The 26,235-nt window shown below is 39.5% G+C and overlaps 1 protein-coding gene and 1 long non-coding RNA gene across 12 annotated transcripts; one reads left to right on the top strand and one right to left on the bottom strand.

The window, feature by feature from the left end:
- Positions 1 to 491: 491 nt before the first annotated feature.
- ATP8A (ATPase phospholipid transporting 8A1) lies at positions 492 to 25,998 on the top strand. 11 transcript variants are annotated; one of them, XR_010887894.1, is made up of 23 exons: positions 492 to 988; positions 10,864 to 11,242; positions 16,200 to 16,435; positions 16,577 to 16,675; positions 16,753 to 16,863; positions 16,958 to 17,205; positions 17,482 to 17,762; positions 17,853 to 18,147; positions 18,233 to 18,459; positions 18,531 to 18,907; positions 18,983 to 19,120; positions 19,210 to 19,362; positions 19,436 to 19,633; positions 19,713 to 19,812; positions 19,897 to 20,141; positions 20,221 to 20,346; positions 20,461 to 20,601; positions 20,708 to 20,826; positions 20,909 to 21,043; positions 21,119 to 21,223; positions 23,318 to 23,349; positions 24,055 to 24,152; positions 25,096 to 25,139. XR_010887894.1 is itself a non-coding variant. In XM_067347284.1 (22 exons), the coding sequence occupies exons 1-22, from the start codon at positions 962 to 964 to the stop codon at positions 25,191 to 25,193; spliced, it is 3,984 nt and encodes a 1,327-aa protein (XP_067203385.1). In that variant the 5' UTR covers positions 492 to 961; the 3' UTR covers positions 25,194 to 25,998. The 11 variants fall into 11 exon arrangements, 10 of the variants coding, with proteins under 10 accessions (XP_067203385.1, XP_012218018.1, XP_012218019.1 ...); XM_067347284.1 differs by lacking the exon at positions 23,318 to 23,349 and having other exon boundaries at positions 25,048 to 25,998; XM_012362595.2 differs by lacking the exon at positions 24,055 to 24,152 and having other exon boundaries at positions 25,096 to 25,998.
- LOC136997082 (uncharacterized) lies at positions 16,060 to 16,725 on the bottom strand. The gene is made up of 2 exons (XR_010887901.1): positions 16,584 to 16,725; positions 16,060 to 16,445 (listed from the first exon to the last, which is right to left on the bottom strand). It is a non-coding gene; the product is annotated as an uncharacterized lncRNA (long non-coding RNA).
- Positions 25,999 to 26,235: the final 237 nt, after the last annotated feature.

Below are 26,235 nucleotides of genomic sequence, written 5' to 3'. Positions count from 1 at the left end.
TGAAAACTTATTTCGCAAATTAATTAAAAAGTGAAATTTTTCCTTGAAAAATGCGTACTGACAGTCAAGTCATATTTTGCGCCATTATACGGAAAAGCGGTTTTATACATTGGAATTGAAACTGATTCTCCAAAGAAAACGATGCAGCGAGTTATTTGTTGTTGTTGTTTGCTGTTTCCTTTTTTTTGTACGTCACTTGTAAGGATATGCATAAGGAATTGACGGACAGTCAATTTTCATATGGTTCTTTTTATGGACCAGTACTTATGCGTCTACGCAAGTTTATCTGCTGGATAATATCGGTGCCAAATATATCTGTAGCACAGTATGATATCATTGAATATCTGCTGCAATCAATCGACAATTGCTGCCATCTGATGGAAATCTCGTGATTTCGTCGACGCGGGCGAACGGTGACATTTCCCGCTTATGGCTCGAGGAGTTAATAATAAATGTCCGCGCTAGCGCGTAGCATCGCGATGCCGAGGCGGCCTGTCTTTGAGGTACAGTCTCTAGCGAGACATATCTCCGACTCCGACTATGACGAGCAGCGCGCTTCGGCGCGAGCCTCGGTGAGCGCTCGCTTGTAACGCGCGACTCCCGAAAGTCCGCAGTTCGCCGGGAATCGCGCCTGAATTGCGCGCGCGTCAGGCATCATCGTACGCGCGATTCGAACGAACAAGTAGGAGCGGAAACGTTCCCCTGTCATTTTCACCGTCGTCCCTATCGTACAACACCACTTGTCAATCGTACGCGCGTTTTCCTCATGCGACCAGGTCCGTCGCTCGCGCGGTTCGCGAAACGGCGGCCCGTAGACGCGCGGATGTGAAGGAGACGCGCGCGCCCGCTTGCGTGTCATGCGTGCGTGCGTGCGTGACGTTTCCTTGGAGTTCGCGCGGATTTATCTCCCGACGCCGTGAGATGCTGACAAGCTGGCAGCATGCGTGTGACGGCATAGTCAATGTGGCGGACACGCGACCACGCACGGGTGAGTGTTTGTACATTCTGTCTCTCTCTGTTTTGCCCCGTTTCGCGCATATGTGTGTGCACCGCGCGATGGGATTTGAGGTTAGGATGCGAGATGTATCAAGTGCACAGAACAGGGCGAAGGGCGTCCCGTGTAGGAACGCATGTCTTGTCAGACCATTCGTTATTTACGACATGAAAGTTGGAGATGGATTCAAAGTTGTTGCGGCCGTAAGCTGCGACACGAACGACTTGCCAAATAACAAGTGTCGCTTCAAGCTTTTTTAAAGAGAGAGATGATTTTCTTAAATTATTTTTTATGTATCATAAAGTTGTAAGTTATGAAATTATGATTTGATTCCATTTTTTTTTTATAACTCGCATTCAGTGCGCATTTCAACACATTGCTTTAAATTGTACGTTCATATTAAGTTACAACTGCTAGTAATCCTCCGAGTTCGCGATAAGAGTTCTCTTAGAATAACATGACTTTTCTACTTTCTCTGCTGAACACGGTTCATTTTTCACTGGAACATATGCTAACTAGTGAACGCTCTTATAAATATTTATTAGGCATTATCCTTGACATTCTCGCCGTGCTTTAAAACAGTTTATGCGTTCTCCATGACGTCACGAATAGATTTCGTATTATGCATATTTAGTTGTGATGCATCGGGAATAATACTTCGGAATAATTTAGCGGAAAATGCGTTTATTTCTTTCTCTAGAACTTTAACTGAGAGACGTGTATCTACTTGCGTGTATACATTACACGTGTCAGCTGACTTTACACTTGTGCACCAAACTGTCGCGTTCTATATATAGTTGAAATCGAACGGGAATATAAGTTTAACTTTATTTCTTTAAGAACTTGAATAAATTATTGCTATGCGCGATTAATATTAAAGAAGTTAAATATACACGTAGCGAAAAATGTGAAAAATAGCGAAAAATATAGGGGACACGGAAATTACTTTAATTTGTAAAATTTACGTAATTTACGTCGACGATAACAATTAAAAAGCAATCTTTTTTAATTAATTAAACAGTTGCGATTTAAAAATTTTATTCTGTGATACTTTCTCCGTAAAATTGTAAACGTTTAAGGGTTAGTCCTCTCTCTTTTGCAACAATCTTTTCAATCTCGCAATTCAGTTGTCTCGAGCACTTTGCGGGCGATAAATTTTGATAATAAATTTATCGTGTGTACTCGGATATTGACAGAGATATTCGGTATTGATAGAAGACACATCGAGAAAGAAATACTCTATCAGTATTGCGCGTAAATGTCTCGTCAACAATTTCGCCTGAATATTCGTGGTATTTTCTCGCGACTTTTGCCGAAAGCGTAACGCCAGCGGCAACTGACTACTTGTTGCATAATGCATCGATTTCCGTGACCTGGCGCACCGTTGCAGCGTCTTTGTGCAGCTCGGTGTACGCAAGTACAGCCGGGCACATACTTAAATTAAATGTATGCAATATCGCTGTCTTTCAGTCCGCATTGAACACCGCAAATATCGGACGTGTTTCTCTCCAAAGCTCCAATAATTTATTGTATCGTTTACAAGCGAGAAATAAAGTCTTTGCAGCGCAATCAATGAACAGATGGCATTTAATTATACAGGATATTTCAGATTCATAGCTCGGAGGAATTATCAATGTCTTTATTCAGCGTCTCGAATTTATCGGCTGCCATTAACTTTATGTTCATTTGAATGAGAACAAAGCGGCAATTTTATCCACGTAAATAATTTCTTTCGACACTTTATCGATACGAAGTATTACCGATACTTTTTCCCGCATGACAATTTTTAAGCACATAACGGCGCGTATCGATGAAGTCACTGCATCGTCGTTTCTTTCATTCAGAAGCCTAAATCCACGGCCTTCAAGAACTACACCCTGTATGATCGATAATATAACGGCCGTGTTAAATCCGGAATACCGTGCAACTCACGCTATACACCGCTTCGTACGCTAAACGTGCTTAGCGTGAAATTTGTTTCTGCAGAAAAATCTAAGCCGATTGCATTCTTCTTGGGAAATTGAGATAACAGCGCGGAATATTCATTTTAATTTAATGTCTTACACATATAATGAGACGCTATATAACGTAATCACGAGCGTTATCGAGTATGTATTTTGATCGCGATTGTAAATTCCCTTAATCTCTCTTTCTTAATCTCTTGATCGTTTTTATGTGTTGTTCGAGTTATTTGTGAAATTTATCGTCAAATGAAATTACCGATCTGAATCACTCGATATTTTTGCAAGTCATTTGGCCTGATTTTTTGAACCTTGAAAGAAGCGAAAATATAACGTTTATACAGTTAATATAATTATACAGTTTTTACCTGTCTTGTTTCGTCGCGTTAAACCTCAATCAATTAATTCGTCTGTATCAGAATTACAATTTCTTTACTTTTCCAAGTTTCATGCTTGATTATACTGACTTATAATTGTTATCTCGACGTGGGTGTACGATCTGATCTTGGATTAGTTAGAAATGTTTCACATATGTACATCGCTTTCATGGCAATGAAATGGCTAGTGTGTCGTATGAATTAATTAACTTTTTTTGTCGTCCTATTCATAGCGTATTTTTAATTCTGAGATCATACGATGGGGATGGGGGTCTTTCTCTTGCGTGAGCTGAACGTCATACGTTTCAATTTTGTTGGTTTATTTTTGTGAAGAATGGGAGCGGTCATTATGACATATTCCATGAATCCACGCCAATGTCATACTTATCTATATCCGCACGTTATCTCGCTTGTTAAAAATTTATGTAGAAAGATAATTGAAGGGTTTGCTTCCAAGAAGGCGTGTAAATATATTCATCCTCATAACAAATTAATTTCTATTTAAAATTGCGATATTGAACATAAAAATACATAGAGAAATCTGGAGGAAAGGAAACCTTGGCATTAATAACGATTGTTAATTATTTTCCTCAAAATTATGAGATTTATATTAAATTTTAAAATATATTGTGTTAAATGTGAATTATATTGTTAACACAATTTGAATTGTGTTCATTGCAATTAAAGAGTTTTAATTGCAATTAACATTGCAATTAATTAATTAGAAATCTTTAATTGCTTCTTCGACAGAGCAAATGATATATTGCGAGTAACAAGTGTCGACGGCGTTCGGTGCGCTCTAAATTCGATTTCTCACGCGAATGAAGTATTCAGTGTTTGCAGAATTAAATCCGGCCTCCCTCGTAGTTCTATTCACACAACGTATTGCTCGGCGTTGCCACTCGTGTCCAATCTGTTCCCAGGTAATCCTTGGTTATCTGAATTGGCAATTAAAATGTTTTATGAGTGCCAGCTTGAGAAATACGCTTCGCCGAGCTCTCGGCACGCGCGAAAAGAAAGCTAATTTACAAAGTCAAGTGTATCAATTTTCTCGGGAAAGCCCGTGAGAACCATAAACGTGCACTTTCGATATAAATTAATTAAATAGCTATAAGAAGTGAATCGATTAAATGAACCTAATAAGTACACTAAATCCGTGGTATCGTAATATTGTTTTTTTATACGACGAAATTATATCATTTTTGAAGCATGTTTGAGTATTTGTTAGTAATCGTGATAATCTCACACATGTGGATGACACTGTGTGCCATACTTTTTTCGATTTACGCCATACAGGACGCTCCTCGGCGGAAAAAAAACATTTTTTCTATAAAGAATAACGACAACTGATAATCATCGGGCTATATAGTGATGTCAACAACTGCTTTTCATTAGCCGGCCACAGAGATAGCTAAAAAGATAGATGATATATAATCTGACCGGACAGGAAGGCGAATTGTACCGGGGAATTTTGTGTGGTTTAGCGGGGTGCGGCTGACGCTTGACCCAAATCTTCCATAAAAGCTTCCTGTGTCATCATCTACGTGGAATGTTAAAAAAACCGCTGGATTTACACGCACGAATACCGTCCGTGACGAATAACGTGTCTCGAGTCGTGTCACGCGAGTCTCGAGTCGTTGAATTTAGATTCGCGGACTGCTCGGAAATAATACGCGAGTAGTAAAGACGTGTTGCGCGACGGCGGCTTACATAATCGTACGGCCCAAGTTTCGTGAGTGCGACTGTCTGTTGTGTTGTGTACGAATTTGCATATCGAACAAGCCTTTGCTTTCCACCTCGCGATCGACGAAAGTGTACTACCGTTTGATCGTTCCATTCTTGACGGACAACGTCTGCCCGAGAGCTGTGTATGTAATATTCTTGCGGAAGATTATTGTTCAAAATGAAATATATTATTGTGGAGTACAAAGATTCAACAGGGCAATTAATATCTGTGGATAATTATATTTGTGGGGAGGAGTATAGCCGAAGAATTCGTCATTAATTCGCGAAATCGTCCCGATTAACGATCATTCGTTCTGGAGTAGCGATTCTTTATACAAGACTAATTTCGTTCCCCCGACTCGTCCTCGTAATAGCAAAGGTCATGCGGCCTCATTTCGAGGAAGGGTGTGGCATTCCGTGCGGCCTATCGATAGATTCACGTCATTATCAATCGCAAACACGTGCACTGCACAGTACACACCTTTCCGCATACATAATCAACGTTTCGCGCGACACGATGAAGTCGATGGTCGTGCCTTTGTCCCATCCAGTATATTAAAACAAACTTTTTTTAAATTAACATTTGCCGAGTTTTGACAAATACGGAAATATAAAATATTTGTCAAGACACAAAACTCACGAAAGCTGTAATAAAATTTGCGACAGTCCGGAAATCAAGATGGCACCTTTAGCATTTGATACGTGAGCGGACTGCTGGTTGTCATTACGTTGTGGCGTTGAAAATAATAAAAAAAAAATTGCGCTCTAATCATTTCTCCGTTATACATCGCGTTTTCCGTGTCACGCTAATTACATCGACTCATTAGTGGCGCGTCGGGCGACAACGTGACGGGGGCACGGAAGTAGTAATTTTACGATAGGTCGCCTCGATAGGTTGGGCAAGCTGGAGAGACAACTGGTTATGCCGATGGAAACACGCGAAAGGGCATCACTCTCGGGAGCCGACATTTCCGACAAGTGGAGTTTGCAGAGTATAATGCTCTTTTTAGAAAGGGGACACACGTTTTAATGACTCACTTGCCTCCTTTGACGGAAGGACATTCCGTCATAATGCATCCGCGATGATATGACGCATGGGTTGCGGGCTTCATTATCAACTCGATAAAATTCAATTATTCAACGTCTCTTTACCACTGACGATTCTGGCGATGGCCTTGTCGCGAAAGGAGCATCGTCGATACTATCGACCATTTTGCACTCTATCATCATGCTATCCGCCTGCCTCATATTGTATCTGCGTTATTGATGATTCGTTCGCGGACACATACTTTTCTCCCTGCCGCGGGAATGATTGCGAGTCTTCGGGAAGTAACATGTGCACCCAATTTGCCTCTTATGATTACGCTTACTTATGTATCTTAAGATAGCGCATGATTACCGCAAAGTAGACAGCTGCCATTTTCTGTTCAATTTGTAAATGATTATAGTTCTCGAAGTCATAGCTTAACTATTTTACTGCTAGCTCTACTAAGTGTTGCATTTAAAAATTAATTAGTGAATTCGAGCATCCAGATACGTATTAATCAGTTGCATTTTTCTTTCGGCGCGAAAATATAATATAGCAGTAAAATAATAATCTTAAATTTCATATAAAGATATGAAAAAATAAAAGAGAAAAGCTTATTGATAGTTTTACAAATTTCCATTGAAAAGCGTCGGTTAATTTTTTGAAAGAAAACGGATATATCGCTCTTTGATTGTGAAAAGATCAATAATATACAATAATGTGATAATAAGTGCTTACAACTTACGAAACGATTTACGAAATATTTCTGAACGTACGTTTTATTTGTTCAAAACAGAATTATGACTCGAATGCGAAAGGTTAATAGAACTGTACGACTTGACAATCAATGAATTTTAAGCATATCAGATCGAGAACTTACGCTACGATCGATACTTGTATCAGACGGGCGTCACTGGAGTCGCGCATTCAATCACGGTGATAGGAATAATTAAAAACTCGTAAGCCCAATTCCATTTTGAAATCAATCCTCTGAACATCGGCGAAATTGTCATTACTTAATGTGGAGAAAGACATTATCTTGCAGAGTTAATCTACGCTTTTTTCTAAACAAATAAATAGAAATATCAATATAGATTTAAAATGTTCAAACAAGATAGTATTTTCCTGTGACGCAATTGTTGCATAAAATATTATCTTGCAATGTAATTTAACATATCGTTTCTCACAATCTTGACTAAGCAAGCAAGGTGACTCGACGATTTTCTCATGATGGAAAAAAATTGTCTTTCTTGTAACAGAAAGAAAAGTTTAGTCATTCGCTCTTCTTCTGAAATTCACAATTTTTTCCCTCACTTCGAAAAGATAGGATCACTCTGAGGGATGGCCGTTCTAATCGAAGGCCTACCTTTCGAAGACAGCCGCGGGAATTCGCGACAGTCTCGATACAACCACACGAACGAACAGCCAGACAGCTAGCCAGGCCGCGCCATAGAAATCTCGATCTTATCAGGTCGAAACTTCGTGTCTTGCGTTATCGATCGGTTCGCTCGCTCGTATTGGACGTGCCTTGTCGCTATCACGTTGGATTTCTACAGTAACTCCTGGACGTTCTACGGGAAAAAACGTCCTCTCCGCTGCCTTCCGATGACATCGTTATCATTTCGATATTTACTCCGCATCCGATGATTAGAAGACCCGTATATTCCGTTGTCGCAACATTATTAATATAAACAGGGCTCCTTTCTCACACCGATAATTCATAAAAATTCGCGGAAAGAATCGAATCAATGCGACCTGCGTACGTGAGTGCAGTTTTACTCGTAGTGTCGACTAACGCATCGATGCAACGATCGCATGTTTTTCTGCAGTGATAAGCAAATGTGTCTTTTTGCTGATTGTAGCAGAAATGCGTGGTTTTTATTTCTTTGACTATTTTTCGCAAAAGTTTTTCGTGTAATGTCTACTGCGAATGTATATTACAGTTATTGATGCGTGAACTTGAAATAAGCTCTAATAGGCTTAAATGGACTTAATAGATCATACTTCTTTCCAAGTTGCATCTCGTTGGAACTACAGTTGAAGCTGAAATTCAAAGAGTGGTCAGCATTTTAAGTCGCAGTTCTTCGAAAATAATTAAAAGGAAAGAGGAAAAAGTCGAACTGATCTAATTATACGTTTGGAAAAAAGTATTTTGAAACTTATTGATATTTTTTAAAGCTATTAACAACATCTATATTGCTAAATACAGACTTTATGTAACTTTCTCAAGAAAGACTCCGCAAAGTTTTCTTCTTTTGATCGTAAAAGTTCAGCAATCTTCCGACGTAAATAGAGACTCGGTCGTTCGTCTGACCACTTTCTTGCTTTTACTACTGAATGATAACCGTCTTCACATTAATTTACATATACTTATCTTATCTACGAGGCGCTCTTGTAAAAAAATAAACTTCCATTTATCAAATCATCGAAAATCTATCTCTCGCATTGTTTTTGTTATCATTTCGATAACGAAGTGATTCGATTAGTTTTGTATTCTTATTCGTTTCATTGTGTGTGCGCGGATTGCGTCGAGGTATGTCAAGTATCTAAGAAGACAGTGCTCCCAGACATCGCGCGGCTTGTTTAGGTTAGCTGTTCTGGCAAACCTTCCGGGCGATGAATTATTGGCGAAGTCTGTCGCGGATCAACGATAAGACGAGGCAGTAGGTCTGACGAGCCAAGACGTGGAAGCGATCGAAGCTTGAAAACGAGGTTCAAGAATCAGCCTCGGACGACGCGTTTAACAGTAGTGAGTAATCCATCGTCACGATACAGCGATGATCTATAATCTATAATCTTTTCAATGGTACGATTTACGCTTACATTGTGTAGATCTGCTAAAAATACACGCCACGCAATTTACGTAACCGGGGAATCTGGTTTGTAATCAGGGACAAGTGTTTCCACGCTGACGTGTGTGCAATTGAAAACGGGCCCGTCAAAACGTCCGTCTGTCAAAATAAGCTCCAAATTTACCTACATGCGAGAAGGACACACCTGCAAAATTAATCCAAGCGTTCCATTCACGCCCTGTATATTTCCTCATGTCACTCACACAGTGAAACGCCGTGTACAGAAAAAACGAGGGACGACCCAGTTATCGCGGCTTAGCGAGTGGTTAAACATTTGCCTTCGCAAATTGCAAATATTTTGTCGCTGTGATATTTTCCGCTCTTGTTCCACATTCGTCTGTCCGCGTGCTCGCTCAAATACTTCATCACGATTGCTTATTAAATGGAAATAGCAGCGTGCGGTCAGGCGGAAGAGACGCACGTATGACAGCACGCGTCCTTCTAGTATCATCTTCTAATTTCAACGCGCGTAATCGCGCGCGAGATATCTTCGCATCGCAGAAAAACAGGTCTTACGTAATGACTTTAACTCTTATTGCGCCCCACGAAGATTTCTTATCGTCATTATTGCGGGAAAATGTGCGCCTGGGTGACTGGGGAAATGTGCGCGATCGATCTCGCGTCTCGTTATGGTTGAAAAACAAACTCATATTCCTGGAGGGCACATTACTTCTTGTACTTTCATTAATGAAGCACACAGCATACAGGGTCACTCAATTAAGCACTCGTTACGCACTCGTCGTCGATCACGATGATCTCCCGTCTACATCCCGTTTCGCTAGAACGGTTCTGTTTACGTTTTTAGAAGCCAAGTACACATATATGTATATTTATGTACCCTCATAAGTTATCTGCATGATTGCGACCGCAAATGTATTATCGTTGAGTACCGTTTACCATTACCGTCGAGCATGAGTCATCAGTGTCACTTGTATCGTCAAGCGACAGTAATTCTATGACAAACGCGATGCGCAACGTGTATTTTTACGTTTGTTGATGTTGAAGACGAACGGCAAAAATTCCATGGCAGGGCTAATTCAATTCAAATATGAGTTATCTCGTAATTGATTGTGTATCTTGAGCGAGAAAATTTGAAAAGTAATTTCTTAAATTATATTTTGCTTTGAATGTTATAATACGGAGAAAATACTCTGAAAATATTGTAAACATGCTAAATCTTTTAATTAAAAAATAAGAGATACTGCAACGGAAAGAGCTAATGCAACTTTTGGCGTAAGCTTGGAATTCTTGCGTTTCTGCAGAATATATATATATATATATACATACTTTAGCTCGCTGTGTGACTCAGCAATCTCACTTCGGTTGCCAATTCTGACCAATTCAGGGCAAATCACATCGCCAAGGCTCAATTAGTTTTATCTTGTCAAGGCGAAGCGTGTTTCTAAGAAAGGTACTATGGCATATTACGTGATGTGTCCGATTAAACAATCGCAGGTGAATGAACCGTGACGTATACATTGTGAAAGACCGGCGAGTACGATTTCTTTCAAGGTTGTCGGATATTCTATATACAGTGCTATCGTTATGCTGTTGTTGCATTTGTTTTGCTTGACTACGTACACATCTGCATATCATTGTGCAGGAATATCATCGTCGCATACTTAATTAAAGCTGACTCAAGTATCTGATTTCACCGTAACGGTACGAGATACGCCGAGGAGTGTGAGAAGCGGAAAAAGAAAACAATTAGCTGTATCGATGTTAATTAAGGAACTGAGGAACTTGCAGCTCGATGAATTTACATCGAAATCGAGTCTTTGAAACAATAATTTTTGTTCGCGCTTATTAATTCTTCTCTATTGCTGAAATTCAGATTCCATTACGCCTTCATGCACTTCCGCATATCGGCGGGGTGACGAAGTAAGGTCGCGAAAAGTAAGTCGGTCGGCGTTGCTATTTGTTCCAGGCGCCGGCACAGTCAATGCAACCCACTGCCAGGAGGAACCCCCGGGTTCCCAGTCCTGGCCCGTTGCGACCGTTCACACCGCCGGACCTCTCTTCCATACCTCATATGGATGGCACACCTCTGCACAACAGCAACGACAACAGCAGCGAGAACAGTGCTCGTAACAATGCGTCACCCGCGAGCAATCGAGCAAACGACGGCGCACAACAGGAGACCACCGGGCCCTTCATCATCGGCAGTCCCATCGATCTCGGGGACATCGACAATGTCGACAACATCGGCCTCCGTTTGGATCCCGTTACACGCAACAGCAGTAGGCGGAGAGCACGGGAGCACATCGAGCTTCAGGAAACTGGCTCGCCGGAATCAACTTCCGAGGGTGAGTAGATTAAATTGATTCATTGAAGGGATTAAACGTAATTCAGAAAAAAAATTCTTGTAATTGGTATAAGCGAACGGCAAATATTCCGTGACGTGATAAATAAAGCAATAAATATGGTAGGTGATGCGATTATATCATTGATAAAATATAGTGTTTAAATGGATTATTCGCTTTTCATTTATTACCTATATACATTCCGTCCTTTCTATTCTCTCTCTTTCATTTATGACTACATATTTATTGCTAATTAAAGTTCCGTCAGACTTCACTTTGAGATGAACGACGGTTAAATGTTCAATTTTAATGGCTTATACTTGGAAGTTATTAGCGTTCTGATATTTTTCCTAATAACTTCGAGGTTCTAACTTTTACAAGGAACAAAATGAAGTGTCCATTTAGAAGTTTCTTTCCTTAATTAAAAAATGTTTATCTTTGTACGAAAGCCATCTCTCTTTCCGGAGACGATAAAGAAAAAAAAAAAAACAGACTGCGGTTCATAAGAGTGATGGTATTCGTCGGCGCCGCCGCTCGTAGCGGATAGAGCCACCCCGTCGGCGCGTCGCGGCGTGTCCTTGGCCTATCGATAGGCGTTTATATAGTCGTCACGCCATCGCGCGCCTTCTCCACGCTCCCTCCGGGGCGCAGCCGTTATTGTTTGCTCCGGGCACGGTTGGTGCTGACACCAACTTGTTGCCGTCAATGGGCGCATGCTCCTTCGTAATGGAGCACGTGAACACGGTTGACGCATTCGTCGGGTCACCCCTCGAGCAGTGCCGCATCGGCAGCAAATAGAAAAATAATTTAAATGAGAAGCTCCACGGAGATGGCCGGATCGCCAGAGGAACCGCGACAATGCATTCCTTCTTCCGAAATGTTCTTCAACGTCCTCGCGGATCGCGGAAAGTTGTCCCGATTTTATACTTACAGCTACTCTATTATTGAAAATTGAGATATATTCAGGATTGTCGCAGCTGCGAGCTCGCACCTGTCCGGGATGCAGAGCGCGATTCGAAAAGTCACGGTCGTTCAGTGCCACCTACGGGTGTGGAGAGCACCGGGGCCGCATTAAACAGATGTGAATCTGCTGCGTTGCGTCGCGCCGCATTGCGTTGCGTCGCGCTGCGTCGCGTTTCGCGGGCGGATTTTCTGGCGGCCCGATCGATGCTCCGGCGTCGCGGCGCGCGTAAACGACGCACGTGTACGCAGCTGACGACGTGTCATCGTCGGCGGCGGCAGGGGTGTGGCGTGAGAGCGGAGGCTTCTTCCGACGCGCGCGGTGACGTAAACGCTCTTATTCGGACGATCGTTATTCCAACCGGGAGAGAGAGAGCGGACCGCGTACTGTAACGTCGCGCGGTGCTGTCCAGAAAATTGTGTGCGAAGGCGAGTGTGTGCGAGAAACATTTCCGCTTCGTACGACGGGCAAAGGTGCGAAAAAGATTGATTGCCGGGTGGCCGGATGTGCTACAGACCTGGCCTTCTCTCCTTGAGAGAGGGCTCGTTCGATCGATCGCCGGACGAGACGTGCCCGATTCACGCATATTTGGCCAGGATTTTAGCTTTTAGGCAGCGTGCTATCTTTTTTATAGATTAAATTCTCGTGTAAAATCTGAAAAAGATTATAAGTTGAGAAGCTGGATGCTATTTTCGCGTCTCTTTCATAGGAAATAAATATCTGAAATCCGTGGAACGAGCGATTATGCTGATTGTTTCTCGATTTAATTAAGCTGCCAAGTTGATACGCGAATGCCAATAATCGTGCAGATCACATAAAAAAAAGTAAGAATAATAGTTATGCGATTTTTAGGAAGGATTGAAATTTTTGCCAAAACCGAATAGGAATGAAACCCTCGCTTTATAAATAATTTCGCCGTTCTTGCCGCTTGTGACACAAATTTTCCGTAGCTTGATGTGTGTTCGTGTGTTCATATATAACACTGTCATAACATTTGGATTTATAATGAATCGAGAAAATTTATTGTTTGTATAAACAAAATTGTAATATTGCTTGGAAGATTGCATGCTATTTTTAATATCAATCGTATTGCTATATTTCTTTTTTGTTAACGTAGAATAAAAGATCGCGAAGGTCTGTTTCAAATCTTCTTTCTTTTTATAAACTGCAAAAAAAATTCTAATTTTCCTTTATGATTGCGTGTATAAATACAATCGTTCTAATCAAACAGAACACTAATTCTAATAATAGACAATGTCTTTAATTAGAAGCATCGAGAGCTTATGTTTCACCGTGTAGAAGGACAAAGTGTGCAAGACGGAAATACTAATTGCGGCGTTTTAGCGAGGCTGTCGTCGATTAAATGAGCGCAATCGTTTCGCGTGCGAACTTGTCAGAGGACGATGAGATACAACCGCGCTGGGATTATGTGACACTTATTATCGCATAACTATATTACGCAATCATTATCTTTCGGATAAAAACATATGACGAGGTGCGCCGTTACGTCGCCGAGTTCATCGGGTGTGAGTTTAGAAAATCAATAACCGATGTTAATTAAAATTGCGCGTCACTTCGTTGTACGCGATACTTCTGGAAATTTTTATTGTGTCCTTCGTTTATTTGTTCATTATCACTATCATTAATTATATACGTGTCGTAAATGACTTGACAGGCATTCGTAAATCTAAACGTTACCGTACATATATAGGGTGTCTTAATTCTGCTGTATTATTCTTTAACGTCAAGGCGATTTTTTCATCGATCGATTTAAACAAATTTTTTTTTTCAAAGAAAAAAAATTTATTTACAATAAATATTTACATTCCTGAGTAATCAATGCTCGAAGATAAGGGTGAGTCTAGCCTCAGGAAAGAAAATATAAGCGACAGCACCGGGACACCCTGTATAAGATGCATCGCTGCACAGCGCCGCTAGCACGTGATGGGAGTATTTGTCGTGCAGTGGTGCGTCAAGCAAGTTTTTTCACGTATGAAAATACGCGTTAGTGTTCGCGGACAAAACACAACCTGCCGTCGGGCGGTTGTGATTCCGTGGGTCATGTATGTATAATACACATCACAACAATCGCCATTAGTCGCGGCGAAACCGCCTCGCGTTTGCGGAAGAAGTTCGTCGAGCAGCATAACCTCAAAAAAACGCGATAATAGAAGGTCGTGGAAGAGGAAGACGCGACATCAGTTTTCTCGTAAAATGTGAATAGCGACGGCGAATAACGAACGCGATTCGGCGAATACGCGACGCGTTACACAACGACGACACAACGACGATCACTGTTGCGTGGCACGGCGCGCGCGGCGATCGATGCAATTAAGAGGAATTATTTATCGGGCTTATAGGCAGTCTAACCTACTGTCGCGACCGTTCGGTCGCCTGTCCGACGCGTTTGCCGCCCGCTCCGATCCGGCTGCAGCACGTCCGGTGATCCATGTGGGATTTAAATATGAATCGAGACGGACGTAGAACGCACAGAATCGTGTGAAATATATATGATACGTACGCGAAGGATCACAGCAACGAGCGATCATGGAAGTCGCGGCTACGAAGTTGGTGCAATGGTTCAACGAACTTAGATCCCGTGTGCACCTCTATCTCCACGCCCAAACTCGTAAGTCGTCTCCCGTAAGCGACATTTGTAAGTCGATGATAAACGGAGCAATCGAAAGTCAAGCGCCGGCATTAAACTCTAAATGTATACTCAGATATTTCCATGAAATTCGTTTTGCCGTAATTCGACGTCCGATAACTTGATGTTATCAAAGAAGTCTTTTTTTTCTTTTTTTCTTTTAGAACGGCAATTGTGTACACATGATGATTATTTTCATTTCAGTATTGATATCTAGACATTTTCTACGCGAGAGTTATTTAATAATCATTTAATGTCTTAGCAATTGAGTTATTTCATAATACACGAATTATATTAAACGACGATGATATATTCAGCTATATAAAAAATTTTTTAACTATATTTTCTTTAAATCCATAAGCATACTACGTATTCTTTGAATATATTTGGCTGTAGGTCAGCTGTAGTAAATAATAACTAATATTCACGATGTACATCGATCAAAACACATATCTTTTGTACTTTGAATTGTATATTTAAAGTTTCTTTTGTGAATCATTTGTAACCGAATGTGCAATAACTTGCTAGCATGCGCTTATTTCTTTTCCGTGATATCTTTTATCTCAATGTGATAGTAATTTCCCGGATGTATATGATTCATTATTATTTTATTTGCGCTCACAATTGTCAACGTAAAAGAATGCGCAGAAGTAATTTATGAAGTATATAGTTACTATTTTTTTATCAAAATCCAAACTTTTTCGATTTATTTAATTTTGACAAACAATATGAGAAGTAATTGTCATAATGCTTTATCTAAAATCTGTATTTTATTTCGGACGCGGAGCGATAGAGACAAATTGTTTGACATGCACGGCAATAAATTGAAGCTTTTCGCACAAATCGCATTCGATGCGCATCGCCGAGAATAGCTATAAACCGGTATTATTTATCTCTCAAGTTTAGCGTATCGCATACTTTTCTAGATTATTTGCTTCATATTGCTTATGTCGCGGTACAACTGTCAGTTCACTGTTTGTGGGTGGGACATTATATACGACCTGTAGCTATAAAAGAAATATGCGCGATTCAAATGTCATTTTCTCAGACATAATAAGCTTTTACAATTGGAATCTAAAGTAGTACGGCTTTTTTTTACATCGACCTTTGACGAGTGTGTATTTCTGTATCTGAAGATCAAAAGATCAAATATAAAAGCACACTTTATAAAAAGGTTGCGATCATGAACTTTTAAAATAAAGACATAGTTGCTTTACTTTCTGATAAAATATATTGGAATCTGGTAAAAAAACATTGAAATATTTACCGTAGGTTTACCGAGATGTGGATTTTATATTTACATAAAGTGAACGTAAGATGAATCGATTTCGATCCTGTTTCATGTGTTACAGTTGGTCCGATAAGGACGGAAAATGGTGGCTCACAGGGTGATGATCAACCACCTACGCAACACATTGATGGCGAGGAGAGGGTTATTTTTGTCAATGCTCCTCATCAGCCTGCAAAATACAGAAACAATCATATTACTACCGCGAAGTATTCGTTCCTGTCGTTCATACCTTTATTCCTGTTTGAACAATTCCGTCGTTACAGTAACTGCTTCTTCCTGTTCATCGCACTTATGCAGGTAGTCTATGCTATGCAAGTTAAAATGAATACTGGCAATCTTTTTGTAAATATTTTTTTGCGTATTTTTTAAAATTTTTCATACGTGCAATTATATTAAAACTTTGCAGTGTTGATAACATTCTTCGTAATTTAAATTTAGCAAATACCAGACGTGTCTCCGACAGGACGCTGGACGACGTTGGTTCCGCTGATTTTCATCCTCAGCGTGTCCGCTCTGAAAGAGATAGTCGAAGATGTTGTGCGTATCTTTAGATGCTAATTCTCGTTAATTGTGTGTCGCGCGACTGCGAATAAGAGAAATCTGTTAATTTTTAGAAAAGACACAGAGCGGACGACGAAATAAATATGAGGGAGGTGGAGGTCTTGAGGGATGGACGCTGGCAGTGGATACAGTGGCGCGCCATAGCCGTTGGCGATGTGGTTAAGGTTGTCCCCCTGTTTTCGTCAAGATTATTCATGTGGTAATAATTGCCATCGATTACATCCCCTTTGCTACAATCGCTTTCTTTAATATGCACAGGTTCACAACAACACTTTCTTCCCCGCTGACTTGATCTTGCTGTCGTCATCGGAGCCGCAGAGTATGTCCTTTATAGAGACCGCCAATCTGGATGGCGAGACGAACTTGAAGATCAGACAGGCCCATCCCGACACTGCCAATCTTTTGGATACCGCGGAATTGATGAATTTTCGCTCGAACATACAGTGCGAGCCGCCTAACAGGCATCTGTACGAGTTCCACGGAGTTCTACGGGAGACCAATAAGCAGTAAGAACACACACATGTGCATGTATGACAATCGCTTTGTTTCACTAATACACGCTTCTTTGCACTGATTCAGCGATTTATCGATTTAATTCTATATATCGTTATTTTGCTATGTATCAACATTTAAAGCTGAAATGTTCTATTACTTGTTAAATACTTGTTAAGTAAATTTTTCTTAAAAAAAGATTCCACTATTTGCCTTTAAAGTCTCGGCATCTCATTGTCTCGACAGTCTATATACATCCTTGCGTCACAAGCGGTATTGTTCTTTCACAGGAGCGTAGCTTTAGGACCCGATCAATTGTTACTCCGTGGCGCGATGTTGCGGAACACACGATGGGTATTCGGCGTAGTCATATACACAGGACACGATACGAAACTCATGCAGAATAACACCGCGACAGCGCCATTGAAACGATCTACTCTCGATCGGTTGATCAACACGCAGATACTGATGCTATTTTTCATACTTCTTGTGTTGTGCATTCTTTCCGCGATCTTCAATGTCGTTTGGACGAACGCTAACAAAGACGGCCTCTGGTATTTAGGATTACAAGGTAAACATACATGACACGTGCAATTTTGCAAACTTTCGGCGCGACTTCTTAAAATAATCAAGTTTCTTTCTTTTTTTTTTTTCATTGCAGAGCAAATGACTAAAAATTTTGCCTTCAATCTTTTGACATTTATTATTCTCTTCAATAATTTAATACCGATATCGCTGCAAGTGACGCTCGAAGTAGTGAGATTCGTTCAGGCCACATTTATTAACATGGATATAGAAATGTACCATGTGGAAACGGACACTCCGGCGATGGCTCGTACGAGTAATTTGAACGAGGAACTCGGAATGGTGAATTACATTTTCACGGATAAAACTGGCACTCTTACGAAAAACGTTATGGAGTTCAAGCGGTGTTCGGTCGGTGGAAGATTGTACGAGTAAGTCTTCTTTAGTGTACATTTCTTTTTGCTACGATAATTGACGCTTTGAATACCTGCGTTCTTAAACGCTGATATTTTACAGATTGCCAGATCCGTCAAATGGTCACGGAAGTATGAGTGATAGCAGTTGCGAATTAATTAAAGATATTATCGAGGGAAGGTCCGCACGAGACTCTACGAATCCTAACGATAAGAAGAAAGCGGAGCACGCGGATGTGCTTCACGAATTTATGGTCATGCTGTCGGTTTGCCATACCGTTATTCCCGAGAAATTAGATGATTTGTTAATTTATCACGCTGCATCTCCGGGTAAACGTCATTTATTAATGCTAGTATATTAGCACGGTGTGTGTTTATCTTATTCCCTTACTTTATGCTAGATGAAAGAGCACTAGTCGACGGGGCGCGTAAATTTAATTACGTGTTCGACACTCGGACGCCCAGTTACGTGGAAATTGTAGCTCTAGGCGAGACACTGCGGTACGAAATACTGAATGTAATAGAATTCACTTCGGCCAGAAAGCGGATGTCGGTGGTCGTGAAGACGCCCGAGGGAAAAATTAAAATATTTTGTAAAGGCGCGGACTCTGTGATCTACGAAAGATTAACACCAATCCCTTTAGAAACTAGCGATCTCGACCAAGAGCACGCAGATGATTTTCGTCAAACTACTTTAGAGCAGTTGGAGGCTTTTGCCAGCGACGGATTGCGCACGCTTTGTTTCGCCGTCGCGGAAATATCTGAAGATGCTTATCAGGTAAGTATCTTGCTTTTTAAATACGATTAAAATTGTCGAAACGTTCTACAATTTTTTGTTTTTTTCTCTCGACAGTGGTGGCGCGAATCGTACCAAAAAGCGTCGATTAGTCTAAGAAATCGTGAAAACATGTTGGAACAGGCTGCGGATCTTATTGAGACTAAACTCACGTTATTAGGAGCAACTGCGATTGAGGATCAACTGCAAGACGAAGTATGGAATTTAATCTTCAAACATCTGCAAAGTTATATTATCTTATCGTGTTTCTTGCAATATGTAACTTGCTTATATAACTTTCGTAGGTGCCGGAAACGATACAGGCTTTTCTACAAGCTGATATCAATGTTTGGGTGTTGACGGGAGATAAGCAAGAGACTGCTATAAACATTGGTTACTCTTGTAAATTGATAACGCACGGAATGCCTCTTTACATTATCAATGAATCTTCTTTAGATGTAAGTGAGCGATCGATAAAGTTTTAAGCAGACGATTATTAAAGTTTTACTTAATGTGAAACTCATTTTACAGAAAACGCGGGAAGTCATCATTCAACGCTGTCTTGATTTTGGGATTGATTTGAAATGCCAAAACGATGTGGCTCTAATTATAGACGGCAGTACATTAGACTTCGCTTTGTCTTGCGATATTAGAATGGACTTTTTGGAATTGTGTTCAGCTTGCAAAGTAGTTATCTGCTGCAGGGTGTCACCGATTCAAAAAGCTGAGGTAACACTAATCAATTTTTTCACTCGTATGATAAAATCTAATCGCTTATCTATACTGCAATATTATAATCCTTTTTTAGGTTGTTGATTTAATCACGAGTAACAAGAAAGCTGTGACTCTTGCAATTGGAGATGGCGCAAATGATGTGGCTATGATACAAAAAGCTCACATTGGTATCGGTAAGTTTTGTCGCATACGACGAAACTTTCCATCGAATATTTTTGATTATTAAAATATCGTGATATATATATTTTTTTTTGTAGGCATCTCAGGTGTGGAAGGTCTTCAAGCAGCCTGTGCCTCTGACTATTCCATTGCACAGTTTCGTTATCTGAAACGTTTATTGTTTGTTCACGGTTCTTGGAATTATAGCAGAATGTGTAAATTAATCTTATACTCGTTTTACAAGAATATTTGTCTATACGTCATCGAATTATGGTTTGCAATTTATTCCGGCTGGTCCGGACAGATTCTGTTTGAAAGATGGTCTATTGGACTTTACAATGTGGTAAGTTTTAAAAAAATCATTCCGATATTTTTTTTTACCAAAAAATAAAATTAACTTTTAATGATTGTATTTTTTCTAGGTTTTTACCGCTGCGCCTCCATTAGCTATGGGTCTTTTTGATAAAGTGTGTTCCGCCGAAACTCACTTAGCTCATCCGGGATTGTACGCAACGAAGAATAACGGTGAATCATTCTTTAACATTAAGGTAAATTATATTTTTACACCAATAGTGACAAATTTAGAGAACAGCGACTTTTGAAATAATGTATTGTCAAAAATAAATTTCTACATTCGGCAAAATATATCTGTTCTCAAACAGGTGTTTTGGGTATGGATTATAAATGCGTTAATTCATTCGTCGCTACTTTATTGGCTGCCACTTATGGCTCTCAAACAAGATGTAGCATGGGCGAACGGCAGAGACGGCGGTTATCTTTTGTTAGGCAACTTTGTCTATACTGTAAGTATTATGCAATAATCTCCACATTGTGTAATTCTATAAGACAGATTTATGGAAGTTCTTGTGAAACAAGACAGAGTTATGAACATGTTATGTTTTTCCTCAGTACGTTGTAGTAACAGTATGTGCGAAGGCAGGTCTAATAATAAATTCGTGGACATGGGTCACTCATTTAGCGACTTGGGGATCTATTATACTCTGGTTCTTATTTATTTTTATATATAGGTAAGATTTTCTATATTATTAACTTTATTACTTTTGGCGGATTAGTGACGCGTAATATTTAACACGTTTTTCATCATTGCAGTAATTTTTGGCCCGTCTTGAATGTCGGTGCTGTAATGCTAGGCAATGACAGGATGTTGTTTTCTTCGCCCGTTTTCTGGCTGGGACTTATATTAATTCCAACGGCAGTATTGCTTCTGGATATTACAGTAAAAGCGTGAGTACAATTGCGACCAAATGACCGTATGCGTATCTCTTTCATACTTAAAAGTAACTGTTTTTATCGCGTCAGAGTGAAGAATACAGTATGGAAATCGGTAACAGAAGCAGCTCGAGAAAACGAAATTAGAAAATCTGATCCTGGAGACATCTTCAATAATCAGGATTACAGAAGCTCGTAAGTACTTGCCCTTTCTTTCATTTTTGATTAACATTTAGGGAATATAAATAAGAAAGGTGCTTTCTAACATTTAATTCAAGGATGTAACGTGAAAATTGCATATTATTATTATAATATATAACCGACGATTGAAATCTGAGAGATGAAGTATCCATATATCATTAATTTGTTTAGTTATTTTTGAAAATTTTTACTGCAAAAAGGGATACCCATCATTAGCGCATGAACCATTCTAATAACCATATATGTTCTATTGTGTTGATTTCTTAAAACTGACTATGCATGGCTTTCTAGGTCTTAGTTCCATTATTGCGTACTATTTATACTTGAGGACAAATTTACATTGCGTGGATGGTCTGACTAACCTTGAACAAAAATTTATTTTTCGATATCTTTAAGTGCATGTATGTAACAACTGTTCGAACTAATCGTTACTAACCGTTAATTCACAAGTTTCCTAAAATAACATTGCCATTTGTATGCTCGCTTACGTATTGATTGTTAACCAGAGTGTGTTCTTAAAGATTAAAGTTTTATTCTATTAGAAGTTTTTACTCTACTTGCTCTGTTAATAGCGTAAAGTAATTTACGTCGCCTTCTAATTGAGTCGTTAAATATGAATTACGACAGGAGATCGAGATCGATGAAGCGATGGCTCAGTCGTTGGGTCTTGATCTGTTCGCGACGAAGACACAATAGACTGAGAGCGTTTCCGTTTGTAGCACGTGGCTCGTGGCTCGCGCATCGTTCCGAGCATGCATCATCCGCATCACTTCAAATCCCGTACTCCTGAAATAACGATATCCATCCAATATATTCCCATTCTTCAAGAGTGCCAAAATCCAGTAAGCGTTTTACTATGTATGATTATCTTATCTATATCACTCCGATACGATCAAATATCAAGGTTTGATTGCGGCTACACAATCATTGATTCAGTAATTCAGTAATACTTTGTAAATAGAAAAAGGGACGTAAATGCAATCGACGCTTGATGCGTTTGGTGGCAAATAGCAATTAAACATTCCTCTCAAATACAACGATTGTAATATTAAGATTAATGCGGTAAATCTTGTACGATATTAAAATGTTCGGTGCTATTTTTCGAATGTATACATGCACTGTTAATCACTTGTCACGCATCTGCGTGAGCTCAAAAATACTTATATTTTTGAATTGAGAAAGAGTTTTTATCTTATATATCAGTTTAAAATTCAGATTTACACACATGTATTTCTTATATTTTTTATGATATTTACTATGATATTGAAAAAATGCAATTGTAATTATTCAATAATTATAGATATAATTGTTACTATTGTGATAATTTAATTCAAATGTTTTTTTCTTTATTGTTTTTTATATGTACAATAGAACCTCTCGTACAATTTTCTCTTGACTCGTTCTTGAAGTTATTTGTATTATATTATTTTAAGGTTTTTCCAGGAAGAAATAATATGATATAATACATAATAATAACAATACGCAGGTTCCACTGTATGTATATATGATATAGTTTTTGTTGTGTGTTATATATTGTTAGTATTATTATTAATAGCATGTCTTCTATTTTAAATTAAAAATTTTTTATGACATTTTTTATATTCTCGATTACTTAACAGAATCAATCGATGTCCACCTTTCTGTCTACATGCGATAAAATTGTACGCTAAATTATTGTAATTTTAATCAAGTTTAATTTGAATGAAAAATCAATCCCATATTTCTCAATCCTGTATACATACGTGCACAAAAACGATTTCAATCGAGTTAGATTATTCAGCCAAACGTTAGCAATATTGGCAGATTGACAGTAAAAATTTGATTAAATTTGACCAACATTGCTAACATTTTGCTCATTAGATTAACTTTGTTATATTCAGACCTCCATTTTTTCATGGTAAGCAGACTACAGAATCATGGAGCATTATAGATAGCCCGTATTAACCTCCCCCCCCCCCCCCCCGTTGAAGTAACAACGCTTGTAGAATTTAATAGTGTATCGCTACTTATATTAATGTTTATCGTAAGCGATTTGCCATTCGTTAATGCGGTTTTTTGATATGTTTTCTCCCGTGGTATCTCGTGCAGGCCTGTGCATGCCATCGCCGATCTCGCGAGGTGTAAGTACTCCCCTCCAGTAGCAGTACGTAATTCGCAATGTTCCCACTAATTTTTTTTTTACATTAGCGACAAAGCGAGAACACTGCCGATTAATAAGAGCGCATGATCGTTTGATGTTTTTGCTGTAACAACTAAATTGTAAAAATTAAGCACAGCACAGCGAACCAAGACAGCAATCACGCAATTTCCTCACGGAGTTCCAATATAGTTTGAGACGATTCCTAACGAGATAAGCGTACAGTAAATATGACTACTCACTCGCTTGTATTGCATTCTCGTATAACCGGCTAATCAGCAATGCGCACATTTCGATTAATCTTTATCAAGCCTCTGATGAACGTGAGGGATCGTCAATAATCGATTGCCTTCTTTGCGAACAAATTAACAGACATTTTTCATGATTTTTTATGTTTAATTTTCACTTTGTTCTTTTTTCTTTTGGACTTAATTCCTGCACGGTAGCTGCACCGCACTTACTTTCACATAATCGTTGACGCAATTAAAGAAATTCACACGGATGCAAAATTTGGAAAATACTGTTGGTCGGAGAATTTTAAAGGCGAGTTTTGCGACGACTAGAAAAAATAAATATTGAAAGAGAAAGAGAGAGTTTATAGTTCGTCGTTATCCATGTCACGTGGACGGAGGGAGTTTGCTCGCCAGCCGAGAATCTCTAAATCATTGCTGAATACCCGGCTTTGCAGATTGACTGAGACGGCGAGGCTGCTGAAAAATGTTAAAAGTGTTTTCACCAGGCGCTCAAACGCCGCCTCCAGAGTCAATGTCGAAGTGGAGCTATCACGTAAGTTGTCTTTTCCACAGAATTCACGCACGTCGGGGATAAATTCCTATTTACGGTGCCCGGGCGGTTTCTCCTGTCTCTCTCTCTCGGGTTACATATAAATCTATGACTTCGCGAACCTCTTTCTCACTAGGCGAATCACGATTCTAACGTACTTTCTCGTACTTTATTCTATACTTGAGCACGCGCTTGATTTCTCACGGCTTTCCGTTTCTCGTCCGTCCGTTCGTCCGTCCGTCCGTCCGTCCGTCCGTCCGTCCGTCCGTAAGCTTTACTTTATTCGACGAGTGCCGTCCTAAATTTCGAACGAATCTACGTGTTTTCGATAAATTAATAATTAAATTGCACATTTTTGCACATGCACCGTGCTATCTTATAGTTAAAGATTCTATTCTTTTTAACAGTCGATGCATATATATGTATTGTGCCAGGCGTTCTGAAAGTCGTACACTTCTCGGTTCGTTTCTATCTTCTTTGTAGATTTCTCAAGAGCTATAATCGAGAGATGTGCCACTTCTAAATTGCTCTGTACATATATATCGCTGTAGTTTTATTTAGTGGAACGATCTGAAACTAGAAAATAATCTATTTTCCTTTTTGCTATAAATAGCATATGCGCTTTACTGGATCTCGATAAATGCTGTACAATAAAAGCATTTTTTAAATTTCCGGCTGCTATAAACGTCGTGTCTAGTAGTGGGCTAGCGTGCTTGAAGAGTTTCGCATTATTATTTCGAGTGCAGAACCCAAAATTTTTGAAAATTCTTCAAGACTTTGCAATCGAATTGAATTGTATAAAAATTTGCGAAGGGAAATGCTCATTGCTAAACACGACAGATTATGCGATAGATCTCTGATATTTTGCATGCTCAATTGTTGAACGTTTTCACGACAGAAATTAATGAATTGCGACCTTTGTTATTGCGCATGCTGCGCGATGCAGATGGTTTCGCGTTCTCGCAAGAGGAAGGCGGCTCGGTGACCCAGACAGACGTGATCAGAGCCTACGACACGAATCTTCCGAAACCCGGCGGTATGTGATTTAAGCTGAGCGATCGTAATGCTGCGAAATGCTGCTGATGACGAGGCTGCTGTCTTTCGAGCGGCCTGAGAAAGAAGGCTTTGCGTGTGCGGCTCGGCTACGCTTCAGTGTTTTACTCGGCTGACGTTCGAGGGGAATCGTCAGATGGATTGATATTCGATACGAAATTGGATCGAGGATGAACTCGAGGACACCAGGAAGACTCGAGAGGCTGGAATACACTCTTAATTAGTCGCCAATTTTCGCCAATTAAAATCTAACAATCGACATTTTATATAATTTCGGATAATAAAAAATTTCACTCCACTAGATTTATTGCAAGGGAAAAGAAGGAAGATAAAACTATATATTTGTAACTTTACATGCTGCATGTCAGCGACCAATTAAGGGTTGATAAACGTTAATGTTCAAATGAAAGATTTTTCTCTAAATTACTGCGATCAATTTGTAGAAGAAAATTCCGATATTAGTACTAATAATTATTTTGATACTCCATGAAATTTTATTCTAATACCGTAAAGACCTCGTTCTTAAAATATCGAGTAGTGACGTATTCGCGCGGAATCGGTGACGCAGCTGCGTTTTACCGTCATGCATTTGGAAATGCATTTCGTATTAGTGTCAAAGTTATTGTATATGCAGAGTCCTATTAAGCACCGAGGAAACCGTTTACGTCTATTCTCGTAGAACAGAACGCCGCTCTACTTTTTCTGTCAAGGAGCAAAGTCATGTAAATTGCGCAAAGTTGTCATTGCGATCTTGAATGTTACTTCAAAACTAACAAATATATATATTTGTTCTGTATGTGAAGAGAAAGAAATTCGTCGTGCAAGATAATCATCCAGAAGCGCACTCGAATGGGCTCTCTCTGGAATTGTGTGAGTACTTCTATATATATATATATATATATATATATACACACACACACACAACACACAGGATGTTTCATATACATATATGTGAGACATGTCTCTTATGTTATGAAACACCCTGTATATAAATCTAAATTTGTACATTTCAAAAATTGAGAAAGAGCTGCGA

This window comes from Linepithema humile, chromosome 1 (genome assembly GCF_040581485.1).
Source record: "Linepithema humile isolate Giens D197 chromosome 1, Lhum_UNIL_v1.0, whole genome shotgun sequence".
NCBI lineage: Eukaryota > Metazoa > Arthropoda > Insecta > Hymenoptera > Formicidae > Linepithema > Linepithema humile.
This window is presented reverse-complemented; position numbering and strand designations above follow the sequence as displayed.

What these genes read in the sequence shown, in the direction of transcription:
- ATP8A (XM_067347284.1), top strand. Translation starts at nt 962, where the DNA reads ATGTGGCGGACACGCGACCACGCACGG. An exon ending in TGTTCATCGCACTTATGCAG is followed by an intron (nt 16,436 to 16,576) that starts GTAGTCTATGCT and finishes ATTTAAATTTAG; the next exon opens with CAAATACCAGACGTGTCTCC. An exon ending in TTATCACGCTGCATCTCCGG is followed by an intron (nt 18,460 to 18,530) that starts GTAAACGTCATT and finishes ACTTTATGCTAG; the next exon opens with ATGAAAGAGCACTAGTCGAC.